The sequence below is a fragment of the Anastrepha obliqua genome, chromosome 5, assembly GCF_027943255.1.
Source record: "Anastrepha obliqua isolate idAnaObli1 chromosome 5, idAnaObli1_1.0, whole genome shotgun sequence".
In the NCBI taxonomy this organism is placed as follows: domain Eukaryota; kingdom Metazoa; phylum Arthropoda; class Insecta; order Diptera; family Tephritidae; genus Anastrepha; species Anastrepha obliqua.
In genome coordinates this window covers 129,027,464-129,049,042 of record NC_072896.1, presented here as the reverse complement: position 1 = coordinate 129,049,042, position 21,579 = coordinate 129,027,464, and the positions used below count along the sequence as shown (strand labels likewise).

Sequence of the window (21,579 nt, the reverse complement as noted above, 5' to 3'; positions counted from 1 at the left end):
GTCAAGGGGCATGGAGAGAATCATTGGATCGATGTCCATGCCTTCTCTGTGTTCCAATGCCGGACAAGGGCCGTACCAGTTCCCACTGTGTTTCAGTCTGCAGATGGCCTCTCCTTGGATGAAAGCAATCAGAGCATCTAGTTCCGGGCCTGAAGTAGTCGGAAAAGCTCCGATGCAACAGATGGCCACAGTGCGTTGTAGTCTCGATAAGGTCCTCCTGACTCCACTAGAGAAAGTCTACTCATCCAGACCACTGATGCATAGATGACAATGGGTTTTATCATCACTTAAGCCACAGAGACGGCCTCTAAAGACCCAGGGCTCTTGAACTGCTGTTATATGGGGCATAGGTGATATACTTTCAGCTAGCCCATCCCCAAAATTGTATACTGTTAGTCCAAACTGGTCTGAATGATCCACTGGACCGGTGGTTTACAAACAAACAAGCAATTTGTTGCGGATTGATAAGCTTGAGCGCCTGCCAGTGAGATATTATAGCTTATTTAATTTCAAGCTAAGCACTTCTCGTTTTTTCTTTACATTAACTTTCCAGCGCAATTTGACATCAAGAATAGAATACAAGGTTGCGTCATCCGAACCCGCTGTGTCGTCAGTTTGATGAATAAATAAACAAGGGGGAGGGGAATTACTTGTTTGTGAAGAGAAAGAGGAGGCGAAAGCAATACAAATTAGCAAACACAAGAAATTATATACCGCGGCGTCATCTGCATAAAAATGAAAAAACTAGTTTGAAGGCTTTATATAATATTAATTTGAGCTGTCTCAATTTTATTCGCCGCCTTCGGTTTCGTTAGTTTGTTTAGTTAAAATTTTACAAATGACAATATTACGAAATTATTTACTGAATTGTCACAAACATGCAATTTCTTCTAACAAGTTCATAACAGTATTTTTTAGAGGCATTTTTATGGCAAGAGTATCTCGCAGTATTGTGCTGGCAGCATGGACTCGAGCTTTGTAGGCGACTTCCAATTTTCTAAAGCTTAACTTACAAAGGTTGCGTGCTTAATGTATGCCCAAAATGTGTATAATTAATTGATGTTCGACTAAAATATGAATAAGTTCGTTGTAAGCCATTAGCATGCTCTGGTTGGTTATTTTTTTATAACACGACGATACTTAATATCATAATGAGGTTTATCGGACGAAATCTAAAAACGGAGTGTTTCTTCTGGTTCCGTTATAGCCTACATAATATTTTTAACTCATGAGGCAGCAAATAGATTGATTTACCGAAATTTTTTATGTTTCCTGTAATAAATAGTAAAAATATTTATTTGGAAAGGAGCTATATCTGAACTCCGGGAGCTCCTCTCAAAAAAGACGTTTTGCAGTGACCACTATATCTTTGAACTGGAACCTGTGAAATTAAAAAACTGAACAGATTTCGTTAAAGTAATGTTAAATCTAGTAATTAATCGAAGGAATAAGCAAAATAAATTTTTTTGACAAAATGGCGGTGAGAAAAAATCTTCGATCAATTACTAAAAAATATATTTAAGAAGCTCGTGATAAAATTTGAGACTAATCGGTTTAGCCGTTTTCGAGTATTGTTGGTCACCGACTTTGAAACGCCTTTTCAAATTTGGGTATAACTTCGAAAATATTTATCGGAACGATATTAAATTTTACCTTCCATTCTCGCTCGTCCATCGACGCCTAAAAAGTTTCACTTCACAAAGAGAAAAGTACGAACTGCGTTGAACAGCCGTCATTCAGTTGAAGCTAGAGGCATACGACGATAGTGTGAATGGAACGGCTTCTCATTATTTTATTTTGTGCTGGCATCCGAGTGTACACGGCAAAAGAAAAAAAAAACAAATCAGCCGGTCTAATGCTATCACCTTTAAGTATATTAATACTCGAATTGACGGTAATGCGCGCTTGGCGCCTGATAAACAGCCGTCATGTGTAGGTTTTTCATCCGAACATGCTCGTATATTGCCTCTAGATAGCGTTTGGTTTTTATAAGATTTTTCTTGGCAGAAAGCCTCTATTAGAAACAAATTTTGTTCAACCTTATGATGTTTCATGCCTACAGTGGATTTTGATAATAACGATATGTTCCACATATCATCTGAATTAAGAAATCTGTAGCTAATGTGAACAGAATATTACGTGTAAGTTCATTTTGTAGTAAATGTTTGTCAAAATCTATTTATAAGCATTGGAATACGCGGTCTCGTGCTTGCAGTGCTTGCTTGTTGCATTTTGCGAAAGCCAACTTTTAATTGATATTTACTTACTCGGTAGGCTTAAATGTACAATACATACGGAATTTAACAGCAAGGAATAAATAAATAAAACAAAATATTCTTCACAATATATGCAATAATTTGAAAGAGTTAATTTTTTATATTTGTTTTTGTTTTATATATTTTAGGAATACTTACGCAATCTTTTACAATCCGGAAATGGCATTGCCTGATGGACTTGCAAGTAGCATGAAGAAATTTCAAGTATATTATTTTAAAGTAAACAATTTGAAGATAGAATTAATTCTTCAAATCTTTATAGGCTAATAATGATCTCCCAGTTTTTTTAAAAGGGGGGCCAGCAGATAAAATATTATTTGGCTTGACTGTGGGACTTTGCGGCTTGGGTATCGTAAGCATCTTAGAAATGGTTTATACTATGGGTTTTAAGAAGAAAGCAGCTTAAATAAAATTTAAAATAGTTAGCTTGGTATAAAACTAAAAAATAATAAAAATCGAGAGCCGATAAATTGTAATTATGAAGTTAAAAGAATATATTTTTGTGGTTTGAACAATCCAGCCGAAAAAATAACAGTAGTAAGATATACCAATATATATATATATATTTTAAACCAAAGGTGCAACAAGTCAACCCAATTGGAAAGATGTGCACACCTTATTCTCAATATAAAATTTTACATACAATATTAGATCATTTACTATTTTATTATTTAAACATCGTACTTTACATAATACTTTTTTGTGTACTTCAAGATTCTACTGCATCTTCTGCAGATTATGTCACTTGCTGCAATAGGTAATTGCAAGAATTCCAATTTACAATAGATGGATAGTTTGCACTGCCAGTGAAATTGCAGAAACCAGTTCTGTTAACCAGTGTAATTAGAGGAAAAAAATACAGTAACAGTACACTGAATCCTAAGAAAATATCAGTAGCCAGTAAAATTTTAAAGACGGCAATTGACGTTTCACCTCTCGTTCTAGATGTTGCAACCAACGACAAAAAAATGCAGGTTATAGCAAATTGCAAAATTTTGAGTGCGTTGTATAATTTATCTTTGCATTTTCAAACAATTTCTCTGTTCGTATTGGATAAAAAATGAGGTGATGGGTGCATTGCATTTTCATTGCACTAATATATAATATATTTTCAGTAAATAAAAATTTTATTAGTAAATCTAATGTATTATGTAAGGGATTTATTGATTACTGTTATTTGTAATCATGGTTGAAAGAGATAAGAGGAATACTCATTATCAACAAATTTTTCATAATTACTACAAGTTTCTACTGGGAAAGCATTCATGAACTCGAAAAACTTGAAAGAGAAACCAAAATCGAGATCGCAATAACGTGAAAGAGATGCAAGAAAAATTTCTGAAATTCACAGCAGTCAAAATCAAAGCATTTGTCCTCCACGAACGGAACCAAGGCGAATTGAATGGAGAAGGTGGCGACTTTTCGAAACAGTTACTTTATTTTTCGCGATTGTGACAAGTGTGACGTCAGCTCCCTTCCCAATACAAAACAAACGAACAAAAGGAGGAGAAATTACATATTTGTGGAAATTCAGAGCAAGCACAAATGCAGTTTTTTGGCATCTTTATGCGAAAAGCGCCGTGGCAAGAAAGTGGTGTCTATAGGGCCGCCATGGGATCGAGCTCAACGCGACCCATGTGAGATTGCTACCGAGAGCTGAAAGAGAGAAGGAAGATGTATTAAAGAAGAGAGAATGAAAAAACGAGACGCCGAAATACGGCGACTTACCAGAAAGTTCGGCGACTTACAGAAGGTTTCAAGACCGGGCCGTTTTCCTGAGCGGAAACACTTCTCAAAATTGCTTAATGGTGACAACTGCGCATGTCACAGATAATGTGAAGACCCCGATATCTGAATCGTTGATGACGGGACTGTCTTTCCGCTACCCGACCATAAGAATGAAAAACAAATAAGCTGTATTAGTCTTCACCATCAACCAACTGATTGGACCTTATTAATATGGCTTTAGACCCGGAAAGTCCGAGGTTTTACACAGAACGAAGATGCTTACGAAGCAATAAATAACCAATATCCGTTAAAAATAGCCAAGATGGCAGCATGGAATGTAACATAGTTTTGGAGCCACTGAAGTGATAATGTCAAAGCAATATTCTTAGGTCAAAGTTCCTAGCTAATTATATATTAAATAGTTCATGTTATTGCGAAAAGAGTATTTTATTCACAATAGTTTTGGAATAATAATCATTTTATACTTTTGTTAAGAAATTTAATGACTTTGCCGTTTGGCAAGAGACGTGGATTTGTTTGCGTTTGGGAATCGAGAAAATGGAGACTAATGATGAGGTTGTAGAAAGACAAAAACTAGTGCCCAACGACATTGAAGGCGAGGAGGATCATAACCATACGGCTGTATCACAATCAGCTCCTATATCTGCGCCTAACCCCGTATCCCCAACAGTGCCAAAAATTAATGTAATATAAAAATTAAGTTAAGAACAAACATAAGATTGAAAATTTTTGTAGATAAAAAACATGTCCAGTGGTGACACAACGCGTAGTAGAAACTCAGCCAGTTGTTCTATAGAGAGAACTTCAGAAAAAGGTCAGCTAACTTCTGCTAAAGTAACTTACGTAAATGAGCGTCGCCCACGCCCGCATCTACATGGAAATACCATCACGGGTGGAGGTATTAATGATGATCTCGTTAAATCGCGACCGCGCAAGTTACTCAAAGGTGAGGTTTAATTTTATTTAGTTTACAAAATGTTCTTGATAATATATTTACAGCCACTGTTAAGTGCCGTATGCTGGTGTTTTGCATACATTATGAAGGATCTTTAGCATACCTCAATCTATTTAGTATATTAGTGTGTGATTCTGATCAACTATAAACATTGCCAATTGTTTGTCTTCTTCAATTTCACAACCGTTTCAGTTCCTTATTACATTCTGTATGTTTTGCAATTTTGTTTTAAATAAGTTTTTGATTGTTGAAATTTTCCACATAATTTTCGGTTACTGAAATTTAACGCAGATAGTTGAGTAAACTAAATCAGGCTTATCCCATACACAAGTATAAAATATTCAAACATTAGGTTACTCTTATTTATATTACCTTAGACTAGCTCTCGGAATCAGATATGCTAATCAATCAATGAAAATATTGTATAATTGAATATTTTTTACGCCCAGAGGGTTTAGTGGCATAATGTTTAATAATGCTTTTTTAGATAAGCCTACAGTAGTTCTTGTTTGGTAAAATCCTGAGTTAATGTGCCATGTAAAATCTATTGTCTAGTTAGTGCTCAGTGCTACTACTTCTGCACATAATGATTGTATGTAACAGCATAAAATGCTCGAAATATATATTATATATCTACCAAAATGTTAAGAATGAGATGAGGGGTCGAGTTAGCAATGTCGGACGTCCGTCCGTTTGGTCGGGAGCATGATTACTTGAACAAACAACAAATATATTTCGATTAAGGTAGTTCGGCATTGAAAATAGATAAAATTGATCTATCACGCCCATCTCCAATATAACGGTAATTTTCAAAACTTAATATTGGTGTTTACTGAAGGAAAATTAATCGAATTTTGGTCAAAGTAATAAACACAAAAAGTTTTGGAAAATGGGCAGTGCAATTTTTTGTGTAAGCACGTGTATTTCTATAACACTTGCTCCCAGCCTCATTCGAATTCCAATTTTAATTATTATTGAGACCGGATAAAATTCACGCCCACTAAATTGCAATCCGTCTGATGTTACAAGCTATAACCCTTATTGTATATGACTTTATTTGATTCCAAAAATTAACAGCAATCCCAAGATGAATTTTACTATAATGTGCGCGGGTACATACAATTTGGACCATAACAATTCGGAACTAAACACTTCGCGTTAATTCGCGTTTTAAAGACTGATATTAGTAGTCTTGAATAGGAGTACGAAATCGGCCAAACACCTAAAAAGGGTTTAAGCGTTAATTATATATATGTACATATATTCGAGAGCTTTCCAAAAATATCAAAATTTCTTATAAATGTGGAACATTTCAATAATAATTCAATTGGTGCCTTAATTAATATCATTGCAAAAGCTAGATACACGGGAGGCTGAAGCTTTGAGCTGTTGAATTAAAAAGGCATAAGGAGTGAAGAGGGTGCAAACGTCTATTGTTGCGTTTTTGTGATAAAATCGATGCTTCGATGATTCGTATATCTCACTATATTCATTTTTACACTGTTTTTGCATTGCTATTGAAATCTTCTCGCTTGTCCTTTTTACATGATTTTGTAAACTCGCAAAAACCAAGCTTGTAATTGTATTATTTTGAGTTAATGCCATATTAATTTTCGTTTGTTATCTAATGATTTTATTTTAATTGTTAAAAAAAATTCAATGAAAAGGTGACGAAGAGACCGCACAAAATTTGAGTTCATTTATAATTTTGTAGATAGTATTGAGTAGTACATATTTGATATTCAGTTTTATATATACAGGCACATACTCGTACAGCTTTGGGCACATAAATGCAAAAATTTTAAACAAATATTTGATTTTTTTGTCATGAACTTTGTTTATGTTTGTTTGGGCTTTGGGCACATAAATGCACAAATTTTAAACAAATATTTGATTTTTTTTGTCATGAACTTTGTTTATGTTTGTTTCTCCCATGAAGTTGTGTTTTTTCATGGCAGAAATATACTCGGATGTTTGCCCTTGCCTGCCGACGGGCGATCGCTATTAGAAAAAACTGTTTCTTCATTTTGGTGTTTCGCGGAGATTCGAACCTAGATTCTCTTTGAATACCGAATGGTAGACACGCACCTACCCATTCGGCTACTGCGACCGCCGTATGGACCGATACTAGTTTTTGGATATACTCCAAAACAAAATGAATCCCTTTGTATATGAGTCTATACCGTTCAACTGGACATATTCGGAACTACACCACAAAGGCTGTAAAATAACGACTTCAAAGATTATTAATTATGGTGCTGCAGTTCCTTGCGCAGAGTCCCGACCTTAATCTCATGGAAAGCTCAAAATAAAAATAGCAAGAAGCAATTTAAAAAAAATTTACAATTTGTGGGCCGAAATTCAGATGAAGATGTGAAGAAGTCATTAAAATCGATGGATATAGAAGAAAATATTAACATAAAGTATTAAAGTATATAAAGTTATTGCTCATTAAATGAAAAATAGAGTTTAAGTTGTTTTAATTTGTTTCTTAATATAGAAATATAGCACATTTAACCCACAACTGTGCAACTGAGTGTGTTTTAAGTAATAAATTAACTTTTTTTACAAAGACCAAGTGTACTATTTACGTGTCCATGGCTGTATGTATACTCATATTTTTTTTATTTTAATTTGAAGTTTACTTTATTTACTTCATTTTTTATATAATATATTTATTTGTATTTTAAATTTGCCCGAAAAAATAAATTATCACAATGATAATTGTGCTAAAAAGACGCTGATGAAATCTGCAGCAACGAACACAATATCAACAGCATCAGGGTAATCAGCAGCGAAGTGTACTGTAATAACAACGATTTTGTTATCAACAACAGAATTACTGACAAACAAAATATTGATAGCTCAGATAATAAAAGCAAATCGCGCCTGCCACATGGAAAAGCGGGTAGTATTGATCCTTCTAATTTGCTCAACACTAGCCATGGCGACAGTGGCTCGAACTTCGACAAATTTGATGAGCGTCCTATTAAACATCACTCATTTGTCTCAGAAGTACCGGACGTAAAGCACATGGAGCGAGCACTTTTAGGTCTTCTCGACGATTTCCATTCCGGCAAACTGAAGGCATTTGGTACGTAGGTTGCATACATTAAAACATGCTGAAACGAAATATATTTTGTATAGGGTCCGGATGCACTATGGAACAAATGACCAAAATACGTGAACAACAAGAGAGTTTGGCTAAATTACATTTTGAACTGGCCGCTGCTGAGGAAGACTCATTAGAGAATGTTAATGATTTTAATGCAGCAAAGGCGCAGGAAAATATGTTGCAATTGGTCCAACGCTTAGAACAGTTATCAATTTCAATTGAACAGTTGCAAATAAGTCATACAGGAGTATGAAAGATAGTTTAGCCTACATCAGAACATCTAGGCGGTTCCGAAAAATTTTAAATATAATATATTTTTATTTACAAAACAAAAGCCACCTTTATATGATACGGGTTTGGTTACCCTCCAACGCATAAAGCGCAGTCACATAAAACGAAAATCGTAGAGTCGTACTCATATCTACGGTATCCGAATGGCGGGTAAAATTATCAATCAACAAAAAAGGCTCTTGGCAAGTTGTGATATTTTTCCCATAGAAAAAGCCTGGAATTGAATATTTCCCAATGCCAGCCTTTCTTTCTTTTATTAATTATTCTTTAGATATTCTAATTTCCATAAACCAATTATACAAGATAGCGTTTTGCGAGGAGAAAGAAAAAAATTGACTTTTGTCGCTAGGCTCGGTTCTTCGCAGTCAAATAAAGTAAAATGTAAAAAAAAACGTCAGCAGAGTTCTGAAGCAGAATTGAAACGGGAAAACAATCAAAGTTCTGATCACAAAAGTGCACTCATAGTTTACAGACCAAGCAAGTAGATTTGCCATTATTGTAAATATTATCGAACACTTCATTTTAATTCGTAAAGGAAGAGAAGGAGCTCGGTCAAACACCCAACTAAGAATGTACCAGATATACCTGGATTAATACAGAGGTTACGTGCCTGAATAATGCCGCCTTAAGTAAAACCGTGTTAAATGATATAAGAAGAAAAAAGAGGGGTTTACGTTCCAAGGTTAAAATCTTAAAGTTAGTTATAAACTAAAGCTGTTTTCTTTAACCGTAGATTAATATATATTTGCGGTTACATTGTTCATAAATATGTCTCTGATACACCTTACTTTTAAGGCCACCTAATTTAGATATTACGGGAGATATTAATAAAAATCGACTATTATTAGTTGGAAACAACTTTCATTGACTTCTGGCGCCAAAGTGAGCTTTTATCGTTCTATGAAGGTACTGAGATGCATGTATTTGCATATCTTTCACGCCATGCGCTGTAAGAGGTTTTTTTGTTGTGTGTGTATAAGAGACGCATGTTTATGAATCTAGGGTTAATGCTTTCACGCGCCAGGTCTGTAAAATTGTTTTATTATATTATTTTCTCAGAATATTCACAAATTTTATACGTATTCATATTCTTTTCTCAAAAATATTTTTTTCTACCCCCCCTACAACAAGTGATGGCAGAGAACGCTGATGACACCGAGGAGGTTTAATGAGAGGAACGCGTAAAATTTTAAGGGAAACTAAACTGGATGACGTAACTCACCATTGATATTTTTTTCACCATCAATTAACAGTTATTAGCTGCTGAGTATTATGAGAATGCAATTAGAAATAAAGAGCATGTAAACCTTTATACGTTCTGTGATAGAAAATGTTATCGCTGAAAGCTAGGCTTACATGTGCGCTTTTGATAATGTATTTAATTTTTTTCTATTTATTTTTCGTTCCATTTTATTTATAAATCTTCCTTGTAGGATTATATCATATTTCGTTACATCTTATATATAAAATAAATTCAACTTTTTGTGTGTGTTCGCTAACCGGCCGTGTCTTTGCACCGAATTAAACCAAACTTACACACATTGTTAAGTAGGTATTGAAGATGGTTTACGTATAGTTTGGATGTCTATTGGTGGATAGGGCTTGAGATATAGGTCAAAACGTGGACCCGGGTAACCTTCCTATGTGTATGTACAATATGGGTATCAAATGGAAGCTGTTGGTGAATGCTATAGTTCAGAGTATTTTTCATGCCGCTCCGTGACTAGGGTCTCGAGATAGAGACCCAAACGTGGATCCTAGAATGTGTTTGTACAATATGGATATCAGATGGAAGCTGTTGGTGAATGCTTTAGTTCAGAGTATTTTTCATGCCGCTCCGTGACTAGGGTCTCGATATAGAGACCAAAACGTGGAACCTAGAATGTGTTTGTACAATATGGATATCAAATGAAAGCTGTTGGTGAATGCTTTAGTACAGAGTATTTTTCATGCCGCTCCGTGACTGGGGTCTCGAGATATAGGTCAAAACGTGGACCCGGGTAACCTTTGGTTGTGTATGTACAATGTGGGCATCAAATGAAAGCTGTCGATAAGTGCTTTAATTCGCAAATTCAAGAATGAAGACGTTCTAATACCGAGAATTCCAATGATTCCACCTGAATTGCCATTTGAATTCAAGCGTTTGCAACTGCACATTCGTTTAGCATTTGCAATAACTATCAATAAATCACAAGGGCAAACTTTAGAAATATGCGGGATGAATTTAGAAGAACCAGTATTCACCCATGGTCAACAACACAAGCCAACAACATTATATATTTACTCAAAAACAAATAGAAAAACAAAAAATATTGTTTATACCAAAGCGCTTGAATAAAGAATAAAGAAATAAATAATATGAAAACCATATCTTTTCTGTTCTAAACCATATCTATTCTATTTTAGCGTGCCCAGCGAAGCGGGCGGGGTTTGCTAGTATTCAATAAAATCGTAAAATATTAAAAAACAAGTATTCTAAATTTCATTAATTGGAGAATCCCATCTATAAATAACATTTTTGCTTGCATACACTTGTGCCATAAACAGTCTGTCTAGTGACAGCAAAATTCATACTTACATTTCCGTTATACAAAAAATTTCTCAATACGAATGTGCAATTTGTTAGTTTTGTGAGAAATTTAGAAAGTATACATTGTTTTTACAAAGTGAACGATTTGAGACAGTGTTCCTATGCACATGCCCTAAAGGTCCAAAAATGTCATGTGCATAATCGGCAAAATATTTGAAAAAGTCGAAGACGTTCATAATGAACGTTTCCACGACAGTCGGTTCTACGTTACCGAAACGACCCGGATTTATATCCGGCCAAGGACTGTCACTCCAGCAGCATTCCCCGTATGTAAGTATGGGGAATGTTTGTGCTGCTACAACAACAACAACAACAACAACGTTCATAAATAAATGAGAGCAGCGAAGTTAAAAATGTTGACGACTTCGCCGGAGGAGACCCAAAAAATGTCTCTAAATCAAAACCGGAAGGTCATTGATGTGCTTGTGACAAAGCGAATTTATCGTTGCGTAAAGCTGAGCAGTTTTAAGAAAAAGTGGAGTGAATGTATCTAAAGACACGGTTCGAGGACGTTTACGTGCGTGACAGCTCGAATTCCGGAGCTGCTCTCAGTATCACGCGTTGAAACAATGGACGTTTTCCAAAGGTATGTAGTATACTCGTATACGTATGTTATAACATACCTCTTTTTCCCGCCAATCGTAAGCAAGTGGCGAATAGATGAAGCAATTGGTATAAATGCACATATCTTAGCAGCGCTGGAATAGAGCGGCTTTGTTGGTAAAATAATAAGTTATACCAATTTTATGAGGCATAACCAAAGCCTGCAAAAGGTGGCGTCTTCCGAAAACAGTTACTTTATTTTTCGTGGTTTTAACAAGTTTGACGTCAGACCCCTTACAAGAACGAGAACTTACTTGTTTGTGAGTTTTAAACTAAACAAACTAATGAAAACAAAGTGTCGCGTGTTAAATTGTGAAAGCACGAATTATAGAAATACCTCCAAATGCAGTTTTTTTGCATTTTTATGCAGAAGACTCTGTCGCAAGAAAGCGTTTGTGTATAATTTCTTGTAATTAGTTATTTCCATTACTTTTGCCTAATCTCTCTCTTCACAAACAAGTAATTTCCCTTCGTTTTGTTCATTTATTCATGGTCTCTGACGACATAAGGAATTCGGAAGACGCAACGTTGTATTCTATCATCCTTGCGTCTTTCTAATGCTGAAAACAGTGACCTACGTAAACGCAGTCCTCTGCCAGCTGTTACGATCAAACTAATCAGAACCCCATGTAAATGAAAAATTCCTTGCTTCCGTATCGTAGTATTGTAGATTTTATTTCACGATTTTTGAAAATTCCCGTAGAACCCTGTCAGCTGATTGCTCTCTCACCACACAGTGTTGCCAAGCAGTACATTTTGAAATCATTTACAAAATAAAAAAAGAGGTTGTCTGTAAAGTCGGTTTACTGACGATAGTTTAACGTGACAACGTCATAAGAAAATACTGATGGAATGGTTGCAATTTTCAAAACAAAATTTTAATTTTATTTGTTTGATAGATATTTTGTATGGATATAGAGGAGGAGGTAAATGGAATTGCAATGGAATAGGTCAAGTTACATTTACACAAACGTGAAAAATGACGAAACATTTATCAAATTCATGAAAGATATCTTCAATTTCGATTGTGCATCAGACGTTTATAAGTCAACAACACTAAGAGGCACCATCATCGATTTGTCTTTTTCAAGACACCTAACACTCGAAACACTCCCTTTCATTTCCTACTTTTTCTATCATCGTCCTATTCTCAACAGAGAAATGATTCATTACCATGCACACAGGAAGAAGGCATATGCAAATACAAGTATGTGAATTTATATACCTATATATGCGCATATACATACATATACATACATATATATGCTCACTCAAGTAGGACAGAGTCAGATGTCGAACGTTGCCGAACGCGGGGGCCGATTGTGCTCTTTGTCGTTCGTTCCGCGCTCTCGCTTGCAGTTCAAGCACATTAGCTTACATTTGCTTGCGTACGGAATAGATTCGTATATTTGATATGTCCATATGACTTGTATGCATCTTTACATATAGATTTGTTCTTTTTGAAAATTGTGCGAAATTGTATATGTATATGCATGTTTATATACATATATTAGTATACAACATATCTTATAAGGTATATGGTAAATATTACCATACATTTTTTCCTTCATATATAATAAAAAAATTAATAATAATAACATTAAAACAACAGGTATTATTAACAAACTTGGTTTTATTTTAAATTCTTCAAGTAAATCAAATTAATTATAATCAATAAGAAGGCATATGCAAATACAAGAACGTGAATTTATATATGTACATATGCGCATATACATACATATATACGCTCACTTAAGTAGGAGAGAGCAAGATGTCGAACGTTGCCGTTCGTTTGCTTTGTTCGTTCAGCGCTTTCGCTTGTAGTTCATTCAAGGTAGCGGCAATGAGCAAGGTAACGACAAATGAGCAAGGTAACGACACATTTTTTCGTGCGTGCAGCCGGCTAAATCGAATTATAAGACGTTATCACGTCAAAAATTTAAAATTTGTATTAAAATACCTTAAAAACAATGTAGAATAATGTTAATTATAGATAAGTGAACTATTTTCATTTGTTGGTTTTTGGCTTTGGTTTATTAAACAATGAAAAATTGTAACTGATAACGCGGATGTGTGAAAAAGTGTGCAAGCAAAAATATCAATGGCAACATTGTGTAGATACAACCAAACACATACACACACAAACCGATGTATTGTGTAAATATGTAAGTAAAAGAACGCAATTGTTCTCTACAGGATGAGTTTTGCTCAGCTTTGTGCTCGTTAGGGGCTGCGGTAAGGGACTGCCAGACAGTGCGTACGTCGGTCACTGTTTTCAGCATGAGACATCATCGCTTAAGAATAAAGAAGAGTACACGAAAGCAATAGAAACTGTCATACACAAGAAATTATATGCGCACACATACACACGCGTTCCTGACACTTTCTTTTTATAATTTATACACTTCATTTTTACTATTTGGTTTACTTTAAAAATCACAAAACTTAAAATCACATACATATATGGTAGCCATGCCATTCACTGAATATTCACAAACAAGCAACTTCTCTTCCTTTTGTTTGTTGATTCAAAGCACTGATGTCATTGTCAAAATCGCAAAAAATAAATTATCGGTTCTCGGAAGGTACCACCTTCTGTATTCTGTACATGGTGGATACAAGCAGAATTTGCATTAACTTTTTCGTAACCGTAATACCAACGAAAACATTGCTCTGCTCTTGCTACTGCTTCGAACTTAAACAGATGAGTACTGGAACAGGTAGTGCAAAATGCGGGATCAACCGTTTTGCTCCACTCCAAGCTGAACCCTCCAAAGCTTTATATTAAAAAACTGCCAGATTCTTTCTTTTCTAATAGATCCCACAGATGCTCAATAGGATACGATCTCGGTTGTGTGTTTTGGGTCGTTTTCTTATTGGAACCAAAACGTTCTTGATAAGCCAAGATTTTCGGCACTCTGCTTCAAATTCCACTTTAAAATGTTCAAATTCCCCCATTTATCTATTGCTGATTCAATAAAGCCTAACTGACCTACATCACTTGCCGCCATGCACCCCACACCATAACTTCACCACCGCCGGTTTGACTGTGCCAACAAAATTTTGTTTCTCAAAAGCAATTCCTAATTTGCGCCAAATAATTTGACGACGGAATAAATGCCAAATATACAAAATTGACTTTGGTCTGAAAAAATCACTGTTTCCAAATCTTGGAGGCTTACTTACATAATTATTGGCAAATTCAATGCGCTTTCTCCTGTTTACAATAAAATAAACGGCTTTCTTCGAGTGACTATACGAAGGTGTCCAGCTTTATGTACAATATTTCTTTTAAATGTTTGGTTTACGTTTTCAACAATTTTTAATTATGTAATTCAAAGGATAACCTTTGCCATATTGATTATGATGCGCTCTTCTCGGACCGATAGTGCTCTAGGATTTTAAAATCCCCGTTTTCTTGTAACTATTTACTACGCGTTGAACAGAGGAATACATTCTCCCAATAGATTTGCCAATATTGCGGAAACTATTTCCATCTTTCCACAATTTTATAATTACTTTTCTTTCTGATACACTAATATGTTGTTGTTGTTGTAGCAGCATACAATTGTTCCTTACATATATATGGGGAATGCTGCTGAAGTGACAGTCCTTGGCCGATTATAAAACCGGGTCGTTCCGGTTCCCTAGAACCGACTGTCCTGGGAACTGCACTAACATCTTTCCCTTTAGTTTCCATGTTTTCAAATTATTTTTTAAATAAAATGAGCTCTGAGTTCGTCAACCAATAAATTTTAATAACAAAGAGCAAAATTAGCAAAAACAAGAAAAATGCCTAATAAAATAACGGTATTATTAAAAGACTTTCGGTCGCTGTATTTACAGCTTGCTGCAATTACTTTAGGCAAAAAATTTAGTGAGGAATCTTATTTTCCTTAGTTTTTGTAACTTAGGAACGTAATGGAAGAATCTATACTATAAAGGTGAATGTCTGTACGTTGTCCGTGCATCACTACGAAACGACAACCCCAAATGACGTAAAATTTTTATACATTCATATTTTCACCAAATGAAGGTTATAGGCATGTTTTTATGATGGAACCCCCTTCCCACAGCCTACAGGCCGCGCCGCCACTCTCATTCGTCACTAATAATCGAATATTTGCTTAAATTTAATCTAAAAAATCTTAGTTTTTCCTATTTCCCACTATTTATAGCACACTTTAGACTTCAGAATCCGCATAAACTGTTCAACTATGACTTAAATGTAAAGTTCAAAAACGGTTTGAGATAGAAAATTAATAAAAATAATTTAGCTTGATATTTTTCTGATTAGTTGCTTTGATTTTATTCAACGAGGCATAGCAACGGATGCCGGGTATTGTAATATTATGGTTATTAATAAAAAATTATTTTCTATGAAATTACTGTTTGTAATTCTTTTATATACATATCCTAAATCGCTCAAACTACTCCTACGCGAGCGGGGCCGCGGGTTAAAGCTAGTAAATTAATAAAATAAGTTTTCAAGTATATATTACTATAGCGACCCGCCCCGGCTTCGCACGGGTGCACAGCCGATACTAAATATATCTCTATTAGAACTAACTAAAGGACCGCCCGCAAAGCGCTAACTAAGTCTTGCTCCCGGCAAAAGTGTTCACTTCTGCCTGCAGTCCCGCAGTGCAACCTGTTGTTTTAGGATACATAACTAAATTATTGTAGAGCTTCTCTATAAACAACATTTGACGTTAAATTATTTTCAGCTAACAAAATCAGTAGGTCGGGAGCCCCGACCCGTGATAGGGCAACGTAAAGTGGCTCATGCGTAAAACATTATTTTCGTAAATCAATTCCTACTAATTTGAATGTTTGGCCTTGTGATTTGTTTATCGTTAGTGCGAAAGAAATTTTTACTGGAAATTGGAGCCTTTTGAAAGGTATTGGCAAATCAGTAGGGATCATGGGTATTCTTGGTATATGAGCTAATGCACCAGCTGCAGGGCCGGTAATAATCTTCGCTACTATTAAATTATCTTTTAGCTCCTTGATAAGAAGTCTCGTACCATTGCACATGTTGGGGGGGCTCAAATTTCTGAGAACCATTATTGGCGTGCCAACTTTTAACGATAGTTCATGAGGTGGTAGCCCAGCGGAGTTCAGGGAATTTAAAAATTCCTGGGTGTAGTGCACTGCGTCCTCGATGTTAGTGACGGTGTCTATGGATTTATAGCACTTAACTTCACCCGGTACTTTCTGCATAATTAAATTGTTTATTTCGTTGACTGTTTCATTCCTGGGAGAAACTATTGCTCTACTACACAGCCAACGAAAATCATTTTGATCTAAGTTTTCCATGTCAGGATATATAGCATCTATCAGACTATCTAAATTATGGACTATTTGGCCTAGAGACTCATCCAAAGTAACCGCATAATCGGTGCCCAAATTTAAAGATGGAAAAATTCCTTCTCCAAGTTTCAGCAGCTGATGTGGAAAGTTGCTATGCATATTTCCATGTAGATGAGCTCTCATATTGGTGCGCAAATTCAAATGTTGTACAGATGTCCAAAGGTGAGATGATTTTAAATATGCCTTCATAATATCTGCTCGCGTACCTCTGTTGACGACTGGAAGCGTTTGTCGGAAATCTCCAGCAAATACAAAAGTGATACCAACCATGACATCAGCAGAGCTTCGGAGGTCTCTTAAAGTACGGTCCACGGCCTCCACATGAGCTCTATGACTCATGGTGCATTCATCCCATATTACCAACGACGCGTCTTGCAGCAACTTACCAAGAGGCCCATTTTTCCGAATAGAGCATGTAGACCGTTGATCTAAAGATACGGATAGCGGGAGTTTAAACGTAGAGTGAGCAATTTTTCCTTCGTTCAAGAGAGTTGCAGCAATTCCTGACGAAGCAACTGCAATCGCTATCTTCCCTGATTGCCGTATCTTAACAAGTATCAAATTTGCGAGAAAAGTCTTTCCAGTGCCTCCTGGTGCGTCCAAAAAAAATAATCTCCCCATGTTATTGTTCACGCTGTCCACAATAGTCTCATAAGCATGTCTTTGATCCGGTACTAATTTGGGCACATTGTCATTAACAAACGCTGTTAGATCATTTCTGTTATACTGTTGTACCATTGTGTCAATAGTATTATTCTGGGTACGAACGGGAGAAGGTAATCCAAAATCACTTAAATTTTTGTCGTTTAATTCTATAAGTTTGTTTTCAATCTCAATTAATCCTTCATTAAAAATGACTTCCTGATTCTGTTGTCTGATCCGATGTCTAATATCTTCACAGAACTGATCTTTGAAAGTATCCCATAACTTCAATGGTTCCGATGGTTGACAAAATAAAAGTATGACTACAAACAACTCCCTTAGTTTTTTTGGACACTGTGACAACGAAGCTTCGCTTAAAGTGTTTCCCCAATGGTCATCGTTTTCAAGTAAACCTCGGCCACGGCATGCTGCTTGATACGTCTCTTTGACAATACCGTTTACAGTTTTAAGGAATGCAAATGAGGTCGGACCGCGTACGTGGTGCAGTAGAATCCTAAGATAAAAACACTCTGATTGGGATGGGTGTACCCCGTAGACTCTACCTAAAGCGGCATCTTTTTTTATCCCCGGATGTCCAACTACATCTTCACCACGCCTCCTTCTAGTGAATTTATTATTTGTATTGCGGGACTTCATGGTACAGAAGAGTTTTCGCAAATTCATCTTCATTACAGGGAGAAAAAAATGCCAGTAATGTGGTATTGCGTGGGTTTTGGACAATTTGATGAACTGTCCCTGGTGTAAAATACACCCTTTGACCGTTCTCTAGATGAACGGCCAAATGCAGTACAGTAGGATGCCGCTCTTGAATAGGAAATTCAAATAAGCGCCAGACAGCTTCAGATGTGCTTATGTATAATACCTTCCATTTAAATAGTTTTCGACCTCATCGTGTGGGTTTCTAAGGCTAAAAGTTGCCTGATCTGAACCTTTATTTATATATTTACATATATATTTAATGGCTTGGACAGAGTGGCAATACTCCACGTTTATATGAGCATTAAAAGTCTAACATAGTAGAGGGGAGTATGGAACAATCCACCTATTATCTATCGTCACCATGTTGCCCCTGAGTTGTAACGTAGTGCTCCGACCGCCATTTTCTGTATCGCGCCTACGATAAACTGGATACCCATCCTCTCCGGTCTGGGTGTCGTTAATGAAACGCCGAGGGTATTTTTTTGTGCAGACACCGTTCTTCATGCATGGTGCAGCTAAATTATGTTCTCCGCAGGGTCCATGTACCATATTTTTAGTTATAATGTCGTGTAGTACCGGATCAATTTGTTGATCGGGTAGCTCCGCAACTATGACACTGTCGATCTCATCTGGTTGTATTTTAGTTTTTAGCCAGAACATCAAATGACAATGAGGTAAACCGCGCTTCTGCCACTCGACACTTGCCATGTAACATTTTACTTTACCGAATATCTGTTCTTTGACAAATAATTTGATGAATTTCTTCATTTTTAAATGAAACACACGTGAAATTATGTCATGACGGTCGAAAGACCGTTGTCCTGGTAGCAGCTCTGCTTTAATTTCAGGCCATTCGGGGTTGCATGTAAAAGTGACAAATAAGTCAGGTCTACCATAATTTCGGACGTACGTCATCGCGTCCTGCGTTTTCTCGTGCATGAAACGCGGAGAACCCGTAAATGATGATGGCAATATGACATGTTGACCGATATTTGATGGGTCAACATTTGCGTCATGATTTAAGGCATCTCTGAGATGGATGTAGTCATCAGCCCTCAGTCTTTGTTGATTCCGCGAAATATAATTTAATCTTTCCGATATCATTTTCGCCATCATGTCAATACAATATTGACTAAATAAGTCTCTGTAATAATGTAACGGATTAAAAGAGTTAGTTCTAAACATTAATCTAAATGCATAAAATTGCATACACGAAACAGTTTTATTACGCGCAGAGCCCTGCTGAGGAATAGTCAAATAATAACCGTCTTCACCTGTCACAAACATTACAGGATACTGTAGTGGATCATAGGACCGATGTAGCTCAGAAACTCTTTTGAGCTGTCCGTCTCTACCGTGTAAGACTATATCCCTGGGACCTTTGTCTTCATCGACCAAGAGAACGGCTACCTCGTTTACAGTAGGAGCATTGTATCTGCCTCTGTATGCTGTCTGTGGAGTGCGATCAGAATGAATAATTAGCTTTAAATTATGTGATGAGTTAAGTTCTAAGTTTGTTTAAAACTTCGTATATACAAGTTATCATTATTCAAAGTGGTCTGTAATTCGCGAATTAAATCCATTTTTAAGGTTGGTGCGATGCTTGATCGCAATGATAACTGGTCTGCATCCGAAATAAAATATATTTGCAGGAACTGTGGGTTTTGGCCTGATGATGGTAAAAGGCTACCAATGAGATGATACACCTGTAGTTCATTTTTAAAAGTGGGCATAAAATTTCCTTCCCTGATTTCTTTTGCGCCAAACGAAGTCATTTGAAAAATACGTATGTTTGTTAAAAAATGACCAGATAATGGATGGTTATTAGTTAAAAGATTTTATATTGGTTGTGGCGGCTCCTGAAGGTTGGGAAGACACACTTTACCTGAAGCACAACACATACCATTAGGTTCGTCCTCCCATTTCTTGGCAGAGCAGTTAGATCAGATCTTATTCATGACTCCGATTTGGACGGACGCTTATTGTGCATAATCAAGCTGCGGATCGTATCTGAAAGCCAGTCTGTTCCTGTTAGCTAAAATTCGATTGCGCACTCTATTTGTGGACAACTGCTGTTTCTCTGCTTGAGCTCTAAGTCGCTGCAAACGCTCGACACTCGACTCTCTTTCGCGCAACTGAGAGGTCCTTATATTTTGTTCATGAAGACGTTGGGAACGCTCCAGCCTCGACTCTTGAGCGCGTAGCTCAGAGGTTCTCAAGCTTTGTTCGGCAAGATGTTGCGAATGCGCGACACTTGACTCTCGTTCGCGTAAGTAAGAGGTCCTTACATTTTGTTCATGAAGACGTTGGGAACGCTCCAGCCTCGACTCTTGAGCGCGTAGCTGAGAGGTTCTCAAGCTTTGTTCGGCAAGACGTTGGGAACGCTCCAGCCTCGACTCTCGAGCACGTAACTCAGAGGTTCTCTGATTTTGTTGCGCAAGTCGTTGCGAACGTTCGACACTCGACTCTCGTACGCGTACCTGAGAGTTTCTCTGATTTTGTTCAGCAAGGCGTTGTGAACGTTCAGGTGAAGATTCTCCTATACGACGTATTTTTGCTGCTCGTGCTTGAGAACTATGTTTAGAAAGTTGAGACCTGGCTCTCTTAGGCATTTTCAAATGTTTAAGAAAATGTTAATAGCGTGTAATATTCTAGCTCTGAAAAAAACTGTTGTTTAGCCCTGAAAAGAACTGTTGGTTAGCCCTGAAAAGAACTGTTGGTTAGCCCTGAAAAGAACTATTGTATAGCTCTGAGAAGGACTGTTGTTTAGCTCTGAGAAGAATTTTTGCGTAGGTGTAGTTTTAAGAACAAAATCTAAAAAAAATCTCATGAAAATTATTAGACTTCGCGCAACGGGCCGTGCAGCAGAAATCGTAATATTTTAATTTCACCACAACTTCAAAACCAACCGTCCTATTTTAATCATTCAAAGACCAAATATTATCAACATAAACTATACTTATTGATGAAATAATTTATTTTGATAAGGATTAATAGCATGAGTAAAATAAACGCGTTTAAATGTAGTCCAAAAAAAAAATTCAAGATTTTTAAATAAAAATGTGGTTGTTGTGCCTCACTCGACATAGATAGGTATAGTGTGTCGCGGACTTTTTTGTAGATATTTATAAGATCTACAATTAATTAAAACATTTTATGGTTCTATCTTTTGTAGTTTAGGCAGCGTACGCAAAATAAGTAACTTCTTTGGTTGATTTTTTTCAGTTTGTGTCCGAAAAATCCAAATATCTTACGGAACCCTATT

The 21,579-nt window shown here is 36.3% G+C and overlaps 4 protein-coding genes across 5 annotated transcripts; 2 read left to right on the top strand and 2 right to left on the bottom strand.

Annotated features, from left to right (window-relative positions):
- Positions 1-2,184: 2,184 nt before the first annotated feature.
- On the top strand, positions 2,185-2,808 carry LOC129247048 (cytochrome c oxidase subunit 7A1, mitochondrial). Its single transcript, XM_054885920.1, has 3 exons — positions 2,185-2,270; positions 2,405-2,480; positions 2,539-2,808. Exons 2-3 carry the CDS (start codon positions 2,436-2,438, stop codon positions 2,680-2,682), a joined length of 189 nt encoding a protein of 62 aa, XP_054741895.1. The 5' UTR covers positions 2,185-2,270; positions 2,405-2,435; the 3' UTR covers positions 2,683-2,808.
- Positions 2,809-4,373: 1,565 nt separating this feature from the next.
- On the top strand, positions 4,374-9,698 carry LOC129247648 (coiled-coil domain-containing protein 28B). 2 transcript variants are annotated; one of them, XM_054886863.1, is made up of 4 exons: positions 4,374-4,709; positions 4,761-4,971; positions 7,718-8,074; positions 8,128-9,698. In XM_054886863.1, exons 1-4 carry the CDS (start codon positions 4,563-4,565, stop codon positions 8,346-8,348), a joined length of 936 nt encoding a protein of 311 aa, XP_054742838.1. In that variant the 5' UTR covers positions 4,374-4,562; the 3' UTR covers positions 8,349-9,698. The 2 variants fall into 2 exon arrangements, with proteins under 2 accessions (XP_054742838.1, XP_054742839.1); XM_054886864.1 differs by having other exon boundaries at positions 4,375-4,709; positions 7,997-8,074.
- An 8,925-nt stretch (positions 9,699-18,623) lies between these two features.
- Positions 18,624-19,427, bottom strand: LOC129248991 (uncharacterized). Its single transcript, XM_054888594.1, has one exon. It carries the CDS (start codon positions 19,425-19,427, stop codon positions 18,624-18,626), a length of 804 nt encoding a protein of 267 aa, XP_054744569.1.
- An 866-nt stretch (positions 19,428-20,293) lies between these two features.
- Positions 20,294-20,926, bottom strand: LOC129248990 (scaffold attachment factor B2-like). Its single transcript, XM_054888593.1, has one exon. It carries the CDS (start codon positions 20,924-20,926, stop codon positions 20,294-20,296), a length of 633 nt encoding a protein of 210 aa, XP_054744568.1.
- Between the last annotated feature and the right edge of the window lie 653 nt (positions 20,927-21,579).

What these genes read in the sequence shown, in the direction of transcription:
- LOC129247048 (XM_054885920.1), top strand. Translation starts at nt 2,436, where the DNA reads ATGGCATTGCCTGATGGACTTGCAAGTAGCATGAAGAAATTTCAA. An exon ending in GTAGCATGAAGAAATTTCAA is followed by an intron (nt 2,481 to 2,538) that starts GTATATTATTTT and finishes AAATCTTTATAG; the next exon opens with GCTAATAATGATCTCCCAGT.
- LOC129247648 (XM_054886863.1), top strand. Translation starts at nt 4,563, where the DNA reads ATGGAGACTAATGATGAGGTTGTAGAAAGACAAAAACTAGTGCCCAAC. An exon ending in CAACAGTGCCAAAAATTAAT is followed by an intron (nt 4,710 to 4,760) that starts GTAATATAAAAA and finishes AAATTTTTGTAG; the next exon opens with ATAAAAAACATGTCCAGTGG. An exon ending in ACCGCGCAAGTTACTCAAAG is followed by an intron (nt 4,972 to 7,717) that starts GTGAGGTTTAAT and finishes TGTGCTAAAAAG; the next exon opens with ACGCTGATGAAATCTGCAGC.
- LOC129248991 (XM_054888594.1), bottom strand. Translation starts at nt 19,427, where the DNA reads ATGGCGAAAATGATATCGGAAAGATTAAATTATATTTCGCGGAATCAA.
- LOC129248990 (XM_054888593.1), bottom strand. Translation starts at nt 20,926, where the DNA reads ATGCCTAAGAGAGCCAGGTCTCAACTTTCTAAACATAGTTCTCAAGCA.